This window comes from Schistocerca piceifrons, chromosome X, assembly GCF_021461385.2.
Source record: "Schistocerca piceifrons isolate TAMUIC-IGC-003096 chromosome X, iqSchPice1.1, whole genome shotgun sequence".
Lineage (NCBI taxonomy): Eukaryota > Metazoa > Arthropoda > Insecta > Orthoptera > Acrididae > Schistocerca > Schistocerca piceifrons.
The window spans coordinates 481,442,880-481,456,180 of record NC_060149.1 but is presented as its reverse complement, the minus strand read 5'-3'; the positions used below and the strand labels follow the sequence as shown (position 1 = coordinate 481,456,180).

The following is a 13,301-nucleotide window of genomic DNA, read 5'->3' as shown; positions in this document are numbered from 1 at the left end:
TTCTCTGATCGCTTGGGCTTAGCACCTTTTTTTGTATTAGTGGTCTAAGGTTCTGACATGGGTGTGTATGACCTTAGATGTTTTTGCGGCCTAAAACAAAAATAAACATCCATGAATGATATTATCAATGTGCTTCACCAAGCCACTATACATCCATTCTAATTTCATACCATTTCAGATGACATCCTGCTTATTGGCAGGGAGAGAAATTCTGGATTCTTTTGCCTATATTATGCTAAAAACATTAATGCGGGTGTCAGTAAGTGTAATTTGAGCTGAGGACAGAACACCCTCTCTGACTGCAATAATGCTGTTGTGAGCAGGCCTAGAAATGTAACTGAGGCAGTGGCAGAGCATCTCTCCCTAGCCCAGCCAGATGGACTTGATATTTGATGACTTCTTTGGATCCATGTAGATGGAAAAGAGGAAAAAAATTACAACACTAAAAGATAAATAACGTAGAGTAATGAAATTTTGAGAATATATTTGTCTAGGTTACATATTTGAGTGATTAACATGGCAGTATCAAGGTTAATGTAAGCGTGAGCTAAGTCATTTCAAATGTGAAATGCTGTTACATTAATAATGGTGTAACTGCCAGAATGTTGAATGCAAGCATGCAGATGTGCATGCATTTTGTTGCGGTACAGGTGCTGGACGTCTGCCTGTGGGATAGAGTCCATGCCTGTTTCACTTGATTGGTCAATACAGGGATGGTTAATACTGGTTGTTGATGATGCTGGAGTTGTCCGATGATGTCCCATATGTGCTTGATTGGAGACAGATCTGCTGATCAAGCAGGCCCAGGCAACAATTTGACACTCTGTAGAGCATGTTGGGTTACAACAGTGGTATGTTGGTGAGTGTTATCCTGTTGGAAAACACCTGTGGAATGCTGTTCATGAATGTCAGCACTACAGGTTGAATCACCAGATTGACATACAAATTTGCAGTCAGGGTGCATGTGATAACCATGAGAATGCTCCTGCTGACACGTGAAATTGTACCCCAGACCGTAACTCCAGGTGTAGGTCCAGTATGTGTAGCACACAGACAGGTTGGCTGCAGGCCTTCAACTGGCTTCCTCTTAACCAACGTAGGACCATCACTGACACCGATGCACATCCAGCTTCCATCAGAAAATGCAACAGACCTCCACACCGCCCCCCAATTAACTCTCACTCGACACCACTGAAGCCGCAAATGGTGATGGTTTGGGGTCAGTGGAATGCAAGGTACAGGGCATCTAGCTAGGAGCTGTTCTTGAAGTAACTGATCTGTAACAGATTGTTGTGTCACTGTGGTGCCAACTGCTGCTCAAATTGCTGCTGCAGATGCAGTGCGATGCACCAGAGCCACATGCCGAACATGATGGTCTTCTCTCTCAGTAGTGCCACACGGCCGTTCGGAGCCTGGTCTTCTTGAGATCATACATTCTCGTGACCACCACTACCAGCAATCATGTCCAGTGGCTACATGCCTGCTGCATCTCTCTGCAATATCGCAGAAGGAACATCCAGCTTCCTGTAACACTATTACACAACTTTGGTCAAACTCGGTGAGTTGTTGATAATGGCATCTTGGTCACCTTTAAGGCATTCTTGGCTAACATCAACTCACCACATCCAATTTCGTTGGTTACTAACGTTCACATCTGTTACAGCATCTATTTAAAGCAAACTTTATTTTCATCCTTATAGTAGCACTACTTGCGCCACCCTTATGCGTCTAGTGCGAAATTTGATTAGACATCATCTTTCAGATATAGAAACATGCTTACCAACTTTCGTTTGTCGCACTACTCCTTCTTGGTGTTATGATTTTTTTGTCAGTATATGAAAGCAGGTGGTGGTGGTGGTGGTGGTGGTGGAGACATCACCATGTGCTGTGTTAAACAAGCTATGTTCAAAAACCAAAATATTGTTCTCCATTGATCCAACAGAATCTAGTCCGATGGACAGTACCTTACACCTGAAGAAAGCTAGTAGTAATCCTCAGTCTGAAATGAGGTAGCAGATAGTTATCAGAGCCTCCCTTTGAGTGGCAATGTTTAAGACTTTTGAGGTGGCTGGTGAACCACCACTTCACATGAATAAACAAGAAAGAATTATTCAAAATTTGTACAACCTGATTAAAGTGGGAAGAAAACATGGCCAGAGATATCATTCCGCTTGATATTAGGGCCTGACATAGAATGTTGTAGCCAATTTAGTAGTAAGAAGTAATAATATGTTATGTACTAGGTAGTGTGACATGGTGTGATAGTCTTTTATGTTATTACTTCAGTATTGAGTAGAAAAATTGTGCCAGTTACTGTGCAGCCATGTGGCTTATGCAGACATTTTCCAATAATTACTATCGTCTGGGAACTTCAGAACTATGATTTTCACATAACTCTGGGTTTAAAATTCCTTCAATATCAGCTTTAACGATCTATATTTGATTCAAGGTCAGCTGTGGTGTAAGATATTTTCCAATGGGTCCTGTGGCACAGACGTAGATAAAATTGTTCCAAATGGGTATGCTACTCTATTTTAGTTAAGAAATAAAATTAATTCTTTGTAAACAAACACAAAGGGAAAGTAAGAAAAAAATCGGCTATTCATTAGTGACATCACTATCCAGATTCACTGCACATCAAAACACTCTCAAAGAACTCCTGAAAACCTCTTGGAACCTAATTTTTCTTTTAGAATTTATGACCCAAGCCAATTGAAGCATGAAAAGATTCAGATATTCCTTTTATTTTTAAGTTACATTTAAGAATTAAGAGTTGATTTCAGAAATAGGGAATTCAGATTAAATTTTTATGATGAAGTAAATGTTAATAATTGTAAAGATAAGAAAAGTATTAAATGAGCCTTGCGAAGTGAAATGAGTTATTCAGTGACCAAAGTTATTGAAATTGGCTGTGTTTGGTTGATAGCAAACAGTTGTGTGTTTATTAACTTTAAAATATCTGAATGTATTGAATGATGAAGTTTTATTAATTTTAACTGTTAAGAAATTAGTGGCTTGCATAAAACATTTTCGTGTAACTTGGCTGTTTCATGTAAGTGTTAAATGACAATTGTTTTTCTGGAACTTCATTGACATTCTTTTATTATGCACATATTGTTTTTATGTTCACTTCTTATTTTTGAGTGTAGATTTTACTTACTTACCGCAGTTGGTCTTTGGCTAACCAATTAGCCTCCTCCAGTGTCCTCGGTCCATGTATTCATCTTCAGACAGCCCAACGTACTCATATCCTCTCTGACCTCATCGGTCCATCAGAGTCGTGGTCTTCCCGTGGTCTTTTGCCTCTGATATCTTCCTCCACTACCTGACTGATGATCTGGCTTTCTCAACACATTACATGTCCATACCACTTCAGTCTTCTTTCTTTGATCACTGCCACAATGTCCACCAACTTGTATAGCTCTTGCAATTCACAGTTCTTTCTTTTCCTCCATTCATCTCCATCCATCACTGGCCCAAAAGTCTGTCTGAGGATAGCATTCTCAATTTTTATTTTTATTTTAAATTTAATAATAATAATAATAATAAAATTCTAAAAATAAATTTGTAATTTATTAATTTTCTTTCCACTTGTGTTATTTTGGTACACTATGCGTGTGTACGAAACAACTTATTTATGTCAGTGAAAATTAAAGACAGGTATGTGTGGTTGATCTAAACAGTTAATGGTGATGGAAATAGAATGTTGATATTTTTTTCTCTCTTGTATAAATCACTTTGAGGATTATTGTGAAGAAAGTTAGTAAAGGGATGTGCACCCAGATGAATAAAAATGAAGATCTTGTTGAAAATCCCAGAACAGTGAATATTCAAGTCTGCCTTAAGTGACCACCAGGAAGGTTGAAGGGTGGGGGCAATGAATGCTAGTATGTATCCAGCATCAGAACTCTGAACTGTGACATGTACTCTGTAACTTCCCTAATGAGCCACTGAACTATCTGTTCATGAATTTTATAATCTTTTCCTTGATTAAAGCTCCCAATGCAAAGGGGGGGGGGGGGGGGGAGAGAGAGAGAGAGAGAGAGAGAGAGAGAGAGAGAGAGAGAGAGAGAGAGAGAGAGAGAGAATTGGAGGGGGGGGGGGAATTATATTGTGGAGCAATGTCCTTTATTGAGATCTTGTATTAGCTACAGTTACTGGAAAAAATGTAGAATATTCCCAAAGGAGTTAGTTTTCTGGTGTTGTGAAAATTGTGGATGATCAGATGTTGCCATATTCAGATCATAGTGCATGAGTATTTTTGTATCAGATTTTGCACTTTCCGATTCCCTGTGTTTTGAAGCAAAGTTTAGTATTCAATAATTTGTCTATAAGGTGCATTTTTGTACATATTTTTTGTTAAATCCTCAAATTGAAATGTATCAAGAAAGTGCAAATTTTTTTTATTGTTGTGCAAAACCCTTGTAAGGCATTTGTCATGAAGGAATTCAAAATACACCTTTTAACCACTGCATTTCAGTGCCAGATTTGTTTCTAACAAAGGTGAGGTGGAAAATAACCACAATTGACAGACTGATTCCATCCGTTACAATAAATTCCCTAATTGTACCTCCCAAGATCTGGTGTAAGAAGTGTTGCAACATGTTGTGTTTCTGTTATGAGCCATATCAATTCCAGGTGCATCTGTGAGTGGGAATTTAAGATGGAAGTTAACACCTATGTAATGCTTGAGGGGCAGAGAGGATGGGAGGGGGATTGATTTTAAATTTTGATGTTTCTCTGATTAATTTAGTTTTCTTTTTTCCTTTTTTTTTAAGAACGAAAGTGTATTGAAAGCATAAGGAGACACTCACGACGTGCTAATATGCACCTGAAAAGTGAGCACGAGCGGAGCAGCAGGAACATGGGACATGGTAAGTGTTTCATATTTCACTGAAATTTACTGTGCTTTATGGATAGTTGTACATGAAGTTGTCCTGTACACAGAAGCGTGAAAATGTTGAAGCATATTGTGCAGGAACGGGAGAAGTGGGCCCTGAAAAATAAACTGATCCAGTGACAGAATGTTGTTTGGGATCCCATAGTGAGATACTTTTGCAGTGTGATTTCAGAGTGCAGTTTCTCACTTTCTGCAGCATTTCTAAGGAAATGTAAATTTACTTGACAATTTCATACTTGGACACACTGCTGGTTTGCTTTCAATGCTCCCATTTAAAAGTGGTGGAGGGTGGGAGGGGGAGGGGAAGTAATAGTAATAACAGAAACAGAAAAATCATAATTCTGATGCCATTATCTAATCACTTGCTGGATTGTATGTTGGCTACTCTGGAACTTGTTTGTTAAGGTATCTGATACCTGTAGGTGCAATAATGAATAATTAAGACTATCTCAGAATTACATCTGGATTGTTGCTTCACCTATTGTGACGATATATCTATCTTCATATTATGTTACTGTAGCATGTTAAATGCACCCCTTAATAGTTTCATAATTTTGGCAGCCATATAATAAATAAATGTAATAAAATTTTGTCATTGCAGAATGACCTGACAAAACAATAGCTCTATATATATTAGTGTCAGAATTTCATTGATTGTGATAAAATTAGATTGCTGTTAAAGGGATGCATACGTCATTCATAACGTGTTCCCAAACACAGTGTGTTACTTCGTCTGTGTAGATTGCCAGTTTCTACTGGTAATGATTTCTGGTATCCTTTATCTTACATATTGTGAATAGTTCCACAAAATTAAAAGTCAACACAGGTATCAATGTATATGACCAGTGGCAGCCTCAGTGTGCTTTAAAAATCTCAGCCATATAATCAGTGTTATTTGTAAGCAAACGAGGTGGTTAGGCTGATATTGGAGTAGACTAAGTTTAGTGCATGTCTGGCCTTCATGGTTTAGAATTTTTATGCTTTATGAAAATCACTGGATACAACCTATAAATTATATGCCAAAAGCCTGAATTCAAGACTAAAAAATATGATGTAAAAACTAATATTTGAAGAACAATACGGTTTTACAAAGGGATGGTCAACTAGTGACAGTGTTTTCACGCTACAAGAAGTTATAGAAAGGAGATGAGAATCCAATAGGGAAACAACACATCTTGCTTTTGTAGATTTTGAATAGGCATTTGATAATGTGAACAGAGAAATATTACTGAATATAATGGCTGAATGAGATTACCCATTCCATCGCCAAATTAAGTGATCAGTAACAAAAAAGTATTTTTATATAGTGACACTAGACAAAGGCTTCACAGCCAACATGCTCCATGAGTAGATGCAAGCACGGGCCTGTGAGCAGCAATTACCATACCCTTTCCATTCAGTCATCACAGCACAGGGTAGGGAGGAGGTAGTTGTATGAAGACGTGAGAGAGGATACCAAGGGAGTGTGAAAGTCATTGTAAATGAGGTTTCACTGGTATAAATGAAAAGAACTAAAAACACAATCCTGCCACATCATTTAATTATTAAGTAGGTAGATATTTATTAATTAGACATTACACATACAATGATTTTTAATCAACTCTTGCACTCAAGATGTTCTTGCTTTTTTTTCCCTTCTACAAGAGCATTGATGTGCATTGTAGATGTTACATGTAGTTTAGGTTATGGCGTGAAAATGATTTACTCAAATGGGTTATAGTTCCTCATTGTTGAAAACAGTTTTTCAAACATAAGTGGAATGCAACATTGATATTACACCAGCAGCCATCTTGTGTAATCAAACAAGTCGATTCTATGGGAAATGCTTCTAGAAATCTAGAATGTTCCTCATTATTGAATTTCTCTCCTTTTCACGCTGCTGGTAAGTTACTGCGAACTGCAGATTGATGAAATTCACTTTAATGTTCACTGAATATGGAGAGGAGCACAGAGGAAAATCACTCTGCAGTGTTGTCATGTTGTTAAATGAAAACTGGAAATCTTCCTTAAGATTACGTATAATATGTGGATAGCATCCAAAATCTGTTAATATCAGAGTTGTTCGAAGAAGACAGTTTTGGAAAATGAGCTGCATTTCCATTGTCCAGCTGATTCTTACTCGAGTCGCAGTTTCATTTTGAAGCTTGAATGTGGCTGATGAAATGCAGTATCAACTGATCCTTATCCTGGAGTGTTAAGGCATTTGGATGATTATATGTAAGGGTAAGGAATAAAAGGTCTCTGTTTCCATGAAGACTTTCAGTTCAGGAACACACACATATCTATCTCATCTGAAAGACAAAAAATTAGATTTAACTAGCCCTTATTAAGCCAGTACGCCTTGTTGTAGTAGGGCAGACTTCTTTGCTAACTGTTGATATCTTCAAGAAAGTTTTTTAGTTGGCACTGTTGAAGTCTATGCTCTTGTACACTATTAACTATGTGAATGAGTTTTCAAAGTGACATCTCTGTACGTACATTCTCCTCATGAGTCATGCAGAGGACACCTCTGATTGAACTAGGACTGGAAGTTTCTTCATTTTTCTCATTCAGCTGCGCTGTGAGTCCCGATTTATTTGCAACATGACTGGCGCTCAATCTCTAGGAACAAAAACTAATAATTTCCATGATAAATCTGTAGTTTTAAAGTTTCGTCACTGCTGTTAAGATTGTTCTTCATAGCTACTGATAAGCACAGGAGCTCTTCTTGACCTCATGTCCAGTGTTTACACATCTGATAAAAATGGACAGCTGAGCAATTATGAACTCTATGTAAAGATTTACAAGGTGACTGAATGTCATCCTGCCATATCATGTGTGTGTTGCATGATTCATGTTTGATAACAGTACCTTGCAAAACTGAAGATTCCTCCCCCTGCAGATCGAAATGCGAAGAAATTGCCGGTGTTACATAATGCCGACTAACCTTTGCTGCCCACTGACCATCCCTCATTTCACAGTTCACACTGTTCCTGTGTTATATCGACCATAGTGTGCATGTGCTTTCCCATCACTCCCCACCACACCACAACTGCTCTACCAGTGAGCAGGAGCTTGGGCAGGCACAAGTGCTCATGCATAAAATTGTCAGGTTGTTCAGCCATAATTAAACTAAATGTAATCCTATATGCAGATGACCTAGTACTGACTACAGAGAATGAAGATGACCTTCACGTGGGAGTCTTAAAAGCTACAACAGATAGCCTTAAAATAAAACCTAAAATTGTCTATAGAAAAAACAAAAGTGATGGCATTTCTCTGTATACAGCTAGTAAGATCAAAAGTTTTCCTTAATAATAAAATCTGGGAGCAAGTTAAACATCTTAAATAGCTAGGATGGGATATATACATGAATACAGCCATGACATGGACCAAAAATTAAATAAATTTACTTCAGTATATGGAATGACTGAAAAAAATGCAGAATTAAGTCTGAAAAGAAACCCAGCTGAATTTTACAAAACCATAGCAGTACCAGCGCTTAGTTATGGAAGGGAATCATGGGTGACAAGAAGACACCAAGAAAGTAGAATACAAGTTCAAGAAATGTTTCTTAGAAGAGAGAATATAAGGAAGGATGTATAAATATATTATCAAAATTCAAAAATAAAAGAACATAAGAGAAAATGGGAGAAACACACATACTTTATGGACGGAGAAAGACTCCCAGTAAAGGCTGTGGGAGAAGAAATGGGGGAAGGCCATACAAGAGAGAGAGAGAGAGAGAGAGAGAGAGAGAGAGAGAGAGAGAGAGAGAGCACTTCAGACAATGATTCTTTCCTTTCCACATCCTTGGTCAACTGAACTAGTTTACCATTGTTGATCTCATTGATGGTTAATGCAAAACTTTGACATTCCGTCTTTGCTTGCTTCCTTGTATTGGTTGGGAAATTATAAAAGTCATTTTGTACTTAATTCACTGCGTTTCAGTATGTTTTACTTCTTGAGTTTGATAAGCAATCATTAACATTCTTAGGGAGCTTGCAGCATCTGGCATCTTTCCTTGTTGGTCACATATTCCCATTTATCGGACTATGTTTGAAGAATTGATTGAATTTGGGAATGACAATATCAGAGGTCATACATTAGAATGTTTTCATATCTTCCACTGCACGTTATAACAGACCAGAATTATGGGGATCTTTGATCAACAGTAGATTATGATACTAAGCCTTTAGGACAAAATCTGCAATCCCATTCTTTTCTCAGCCAAGTTTTACTTCAAATTGCAAGTCTGGTGTAAAAGAGGTGGCCTATGACATCGTAGTGTATTGTATGGAAATATTTATTTAAATTTCCCACGTATCCAGATTTTTCTGTAATGCTGTGGAACATTATTTTTGTTTTTGATTTTAAAGGAAATATATTGTTGTACACAATTCCATTTGCTTTGTTGGACTATAAATGGCATATATTTCACACTTTGCAATATTTTGGGTTCTGAATTTCTTGTAGCATTTTATTACCTATTAAATCAAGAACTGTCGTAATTTTTATCTATTAAATCAAGAAGTGTTATAATTTTTTCAAAAGTTAATTCAATTTTTTGTATAAAAAAAAAAAAAAAAAAAAACAACAGTCGTATGAAATAAAATATAAAATGGTTATTATTTGAGCAATGTGGCATACACAGAATTTTTAACGAAATTCCATTTTAAAATTATTTACAATCATATTATTATTATTATTATTATTATTATTATTATTGTTAATTCCCCATTAAGGAGAGCGTTAAAACACAATCAATATTCACAAAGACAATATGGTACGTAAATTGGTACATTTCAAATTCATGGCACTTTTTTCTGTCTCTTTCTTTTCTCTTCCCAAAAACCTCTCATAAATTCACTGTGTTTCTTCTTCCTCTCTTCTGTCCACTTCTTTCCTGATTTCTTCTCTTTTGGTGTTTCTTCGAATTTATGTTTATTGATTTTTTTCTCCGTATTTTCCTCTGTTTGATATTTCTTCTGTGGAGATGTTTAGATTTTTGAGGTCTTCCATGGTTTCCTTTACCCAGTTAGTTTTCACCTTATTCGTCACCACTATGTTAAAAATCTTCTTGGTCAGCCTATTTTCATTCATCCTATGAATGTGCCCATAGAATTTTGCCCTTCTTTTTCTGATATTGTCTGTAATTGTCTCTGCCTGTTTGTACAATTCCTTTGTTGGTCTCTTTATCCAGATCCCCCGTCTCTGAACTGGCCCATAGATCTTTCTCAGAATTTTCCTCTCTTGCTTTTCCATTTCCTTGATTTTAGTTCTTCCTCTGATTACTGTTGTTTCTGAGGCATACAAGGCCTCAGGTAAGACTACTGTTTTGTAATGTCTTAATTTGGCATTGATGGAAATATTTCTTTTATTGTAATGGTTTGATGTAAGTCTGTATGCTTTTTGTAGTTTTGTAACCCTTTCTTCATTGGCTGTTGAATTCAGTCCTGTTTTCTGTATAATCTCTCCCAGGTATTTGAAACTTTCTACTTGTGTTATCTTTCCGTACTTTATCGATGGGCTTCTGTCTGTAGATTTTGTGTCCACGTACTGGGTTTTTTCATATGATATTTGTAGTCCTGTTCTGGCTGCGATTTCATTCAATATATCTAGGGCTTCTCTGGCTTCTTTTCTGTCATTTGTAATGATGGCTATATCGTCGGCAAAGGCCAGACATTTTATGTTGACGGTTCTATTTTTCTCTCTCCCCATCTTTACCCCATTGACTCCTTTGTCCCACAGCCTGATTATTTTCTCTAAAACAGCGTTAAATAAAATGGGGTGACAGGCCATCTTCCTGTCTCACTCCTGTCTTGATTTCGAAAGATTCTGAGATCTCGCCCATGAACTTCACTTATGACTTTGTATTTGTTAATGTTTCCAGAATTAGTTTTCTGGTCTTATTGTCTACCTTCATTTCTTCTAGTGTATTAAAAAGTGTTTCTCTGTCTATGGAATCGTAAGCCTTCTTGAAATCAACAAATGTTACTGTGGTGTTTCTGGACTTTCTCGTTGTTAATAATGTTCTCAGACACCAGATCTGCTCACTGCATGATCTTCCCTTCCTGAACCCTCCGTGGTATTCTCCGATCTGTGGATCTATCTGAGGTTCTAGGCGATTTAACAGAGCTTTTGATAGAATTTTGTATGCCACCGGGAGTAACGAAATTCCTCTATAGTTGTTAGGGTCTGTTTTGTCTCCTTTCTTGTGGAGGGGGTGTATTAGGGCTGACTTCCATTCTTCTGGTATCTTTTCTGTTTCCCAGATGTTTTTGATTATACTATGAATTTTGGGTGTAATGTTTTCATGGTCTAATTTCCAGATTTCTGCAATCAGTCCATCTTCACCTGGTGCTCTGTTATCGTTCAATGATTTTATTATTTTCAAGATTTCTTCATATGTTGGGGGTTCGGAGTCCCGGTTGGGTTCTGGTTTTGTAAACTGTAATCTCTGTTTTGGTTTATCACAGTTAAGTAACGTGTCAAAGTATCAGGCTAATATTTCACAGTTTTTCTTCGGATTTGTCTCCAGTGTTCCATCTTGTCTTTTGAAGCATAAGCTTGGTGGCTGTTATCCTGTCATATTTTCTCGGAATACTCTGTAAAAATTTCGTGTGTTGTATCTGGTGAAGTCTTCTTCTATCTCCTTCAACCTGCTGTTTTCGTAACCTCTTTTTTCTCTTCGGATTATTTTTGAAGTGTTTTTCTGTATTCTGTTGAAGTCCTCCCATTTTTCTTGTGTTTTATGGCTGTTAAATTTTTTTCCAGGCTTGTATTCTGTCTTCTATGGCCCTGTCGCATGTCATGTTCCACCGTTGGTGTTTCCTTTTTCTCGGTGGTTGTCCCAATTTTATCAGTTCTTTTATTTTTTCTGACAGTTCTGTCCAGTTGTTGGTATTGATTTTCGTAATTTCTTCTATTATTTCTTTCTTGTTTATTTGTAGGTACTCTGGATCTGTTCTGAAAGGTCTGTTGGTTCTCTTGATTTGTCTATTGGGTATAAATTTTACTTTAATTTGGAGAAGGTGGTGATCAGATTCGAAAACTCCTTTCCTTGTTCTTACGTTCATTATTTCTCTGGTGTTTTTTTTGTGGATATTGCTATGTGGTCTATCTGAAATTCTCCTAGAGCATGATTGGGGGATTTCCAAGTTACAAGTTTTCTGTGTGGTTTCTGTAATTGCGTTGCCATGATTTTCAGATCAAAATTGCTGCAGAAGTTTATCAAGTTCTCTCCATTTTTGTTTGTTCTCATGTGGGCCCTGTGTTTCCCTGTCACGTCTCGGAATTTTCTTTCCTTGTCTAACTGGGCATTGAAGTCTCCTAGTAACACTTTTATGTGATTCTTGGGGATTTTGCTGGTAGTTTCTTCCAGATCTTCCCAGAATGAATTTACAATCATATATAATCACCTTTATTTTTATAAATCTTGCTAACCTTAAAAGGCACGTTTTCATTGTAACTGTTCACTCATCTATGCAGAAAACTATGTACATAAGTTTATTTCCCCAATTGCCAGTTGTAGAACAATCTAGATCTTCATGTTGTAATAATATTGTTTTTCTTACATGGCAGAGGTAGGTAGTCATTTTCATGGGCTCGAGTAGTACAGTCATTCTCTAGATAAGGACTTGTATCTTAATCTTTGTGCTGTGGTTGTAACAAGTGTGAAGTATGACTTATTTATCCTGGGAATGGTAATTCGTATTGAAAATGTATTCGCAATGCTTTACGAACTTGTTGATTGAGGACAGTGATAGATATGAAATCTGTGTGTGCTTGAAATAAGACTCTCTTTAATGTTGTGCAGAATACTGATGCATAAATTTCATTGTCTTGTCATGCCTGGAAGGGAGATAAAAAGCTATTGTGATGAAAATGTGAATGAGTATCTTCACTAACGTTAGACAGATCTGTACTGGTACATCGTCCCTAGACATGTAGTAGTTTGTAGTCAAAACACATTTTCTAAATAAAATGAAAAAAAGCACTGAACACATACAAGTACAGTATAATATTACCAGCCACAAGCCAAGATCTGCCATTTTGCAGCTACCATGTGACTGTAGAGAAGAGCAAGTTGGACTTCAGATTCAATGATTCTGCAGCCTACAACTACATTTTCCCCATGTGGTAGTTGGAATTGGCACTGTCTGAGTTTTGTGATACTGCATCTGGTTATGACCAAATTCGGTACACTGTGTGCTTCAACGTATGCCAGCAGTGTCAAAGGAAATCCTCCTTGACTGTTTTAGTATGATGCGGCAGAAAGGTCACTTCCCCGACTCGTGGAGGGAGGCAATTTTGATGCCTCTCCTCAAACTAGAAGAGGACCACACCTGTCCCAGTAGTTACTGAAGTAATGCCTTGAAGAGCTGTGTAGGAAAAACAATGAAGTGAATGATCAACTGTA

The 13,301-nt window shown here is 37.2% G+C and overlaps 1 protein-coding gene across 1 annotated transcript in view; it reads left to right on the top strand.

Moving 5' to 3' along the window:
* Positions 1–13,301, top strand: part of LOC124722073 (serine/threonine-protein kinase GL21140) — a 212,200-nt gene that overhangs the window by 75,795 nt on the left and 123,104 nt on the right. Inside the window, exon 4 of the mRNA XM_047247271.1 lies at positions 4,779–4,874. Within this exon, the coding sequence (XP_047103227.1) occupies positions 4,779–4,874 (96 nt within the window). The remainder of the gene's footprint in view (positions 1–4,778; positions 4,875–13,301) is intronic.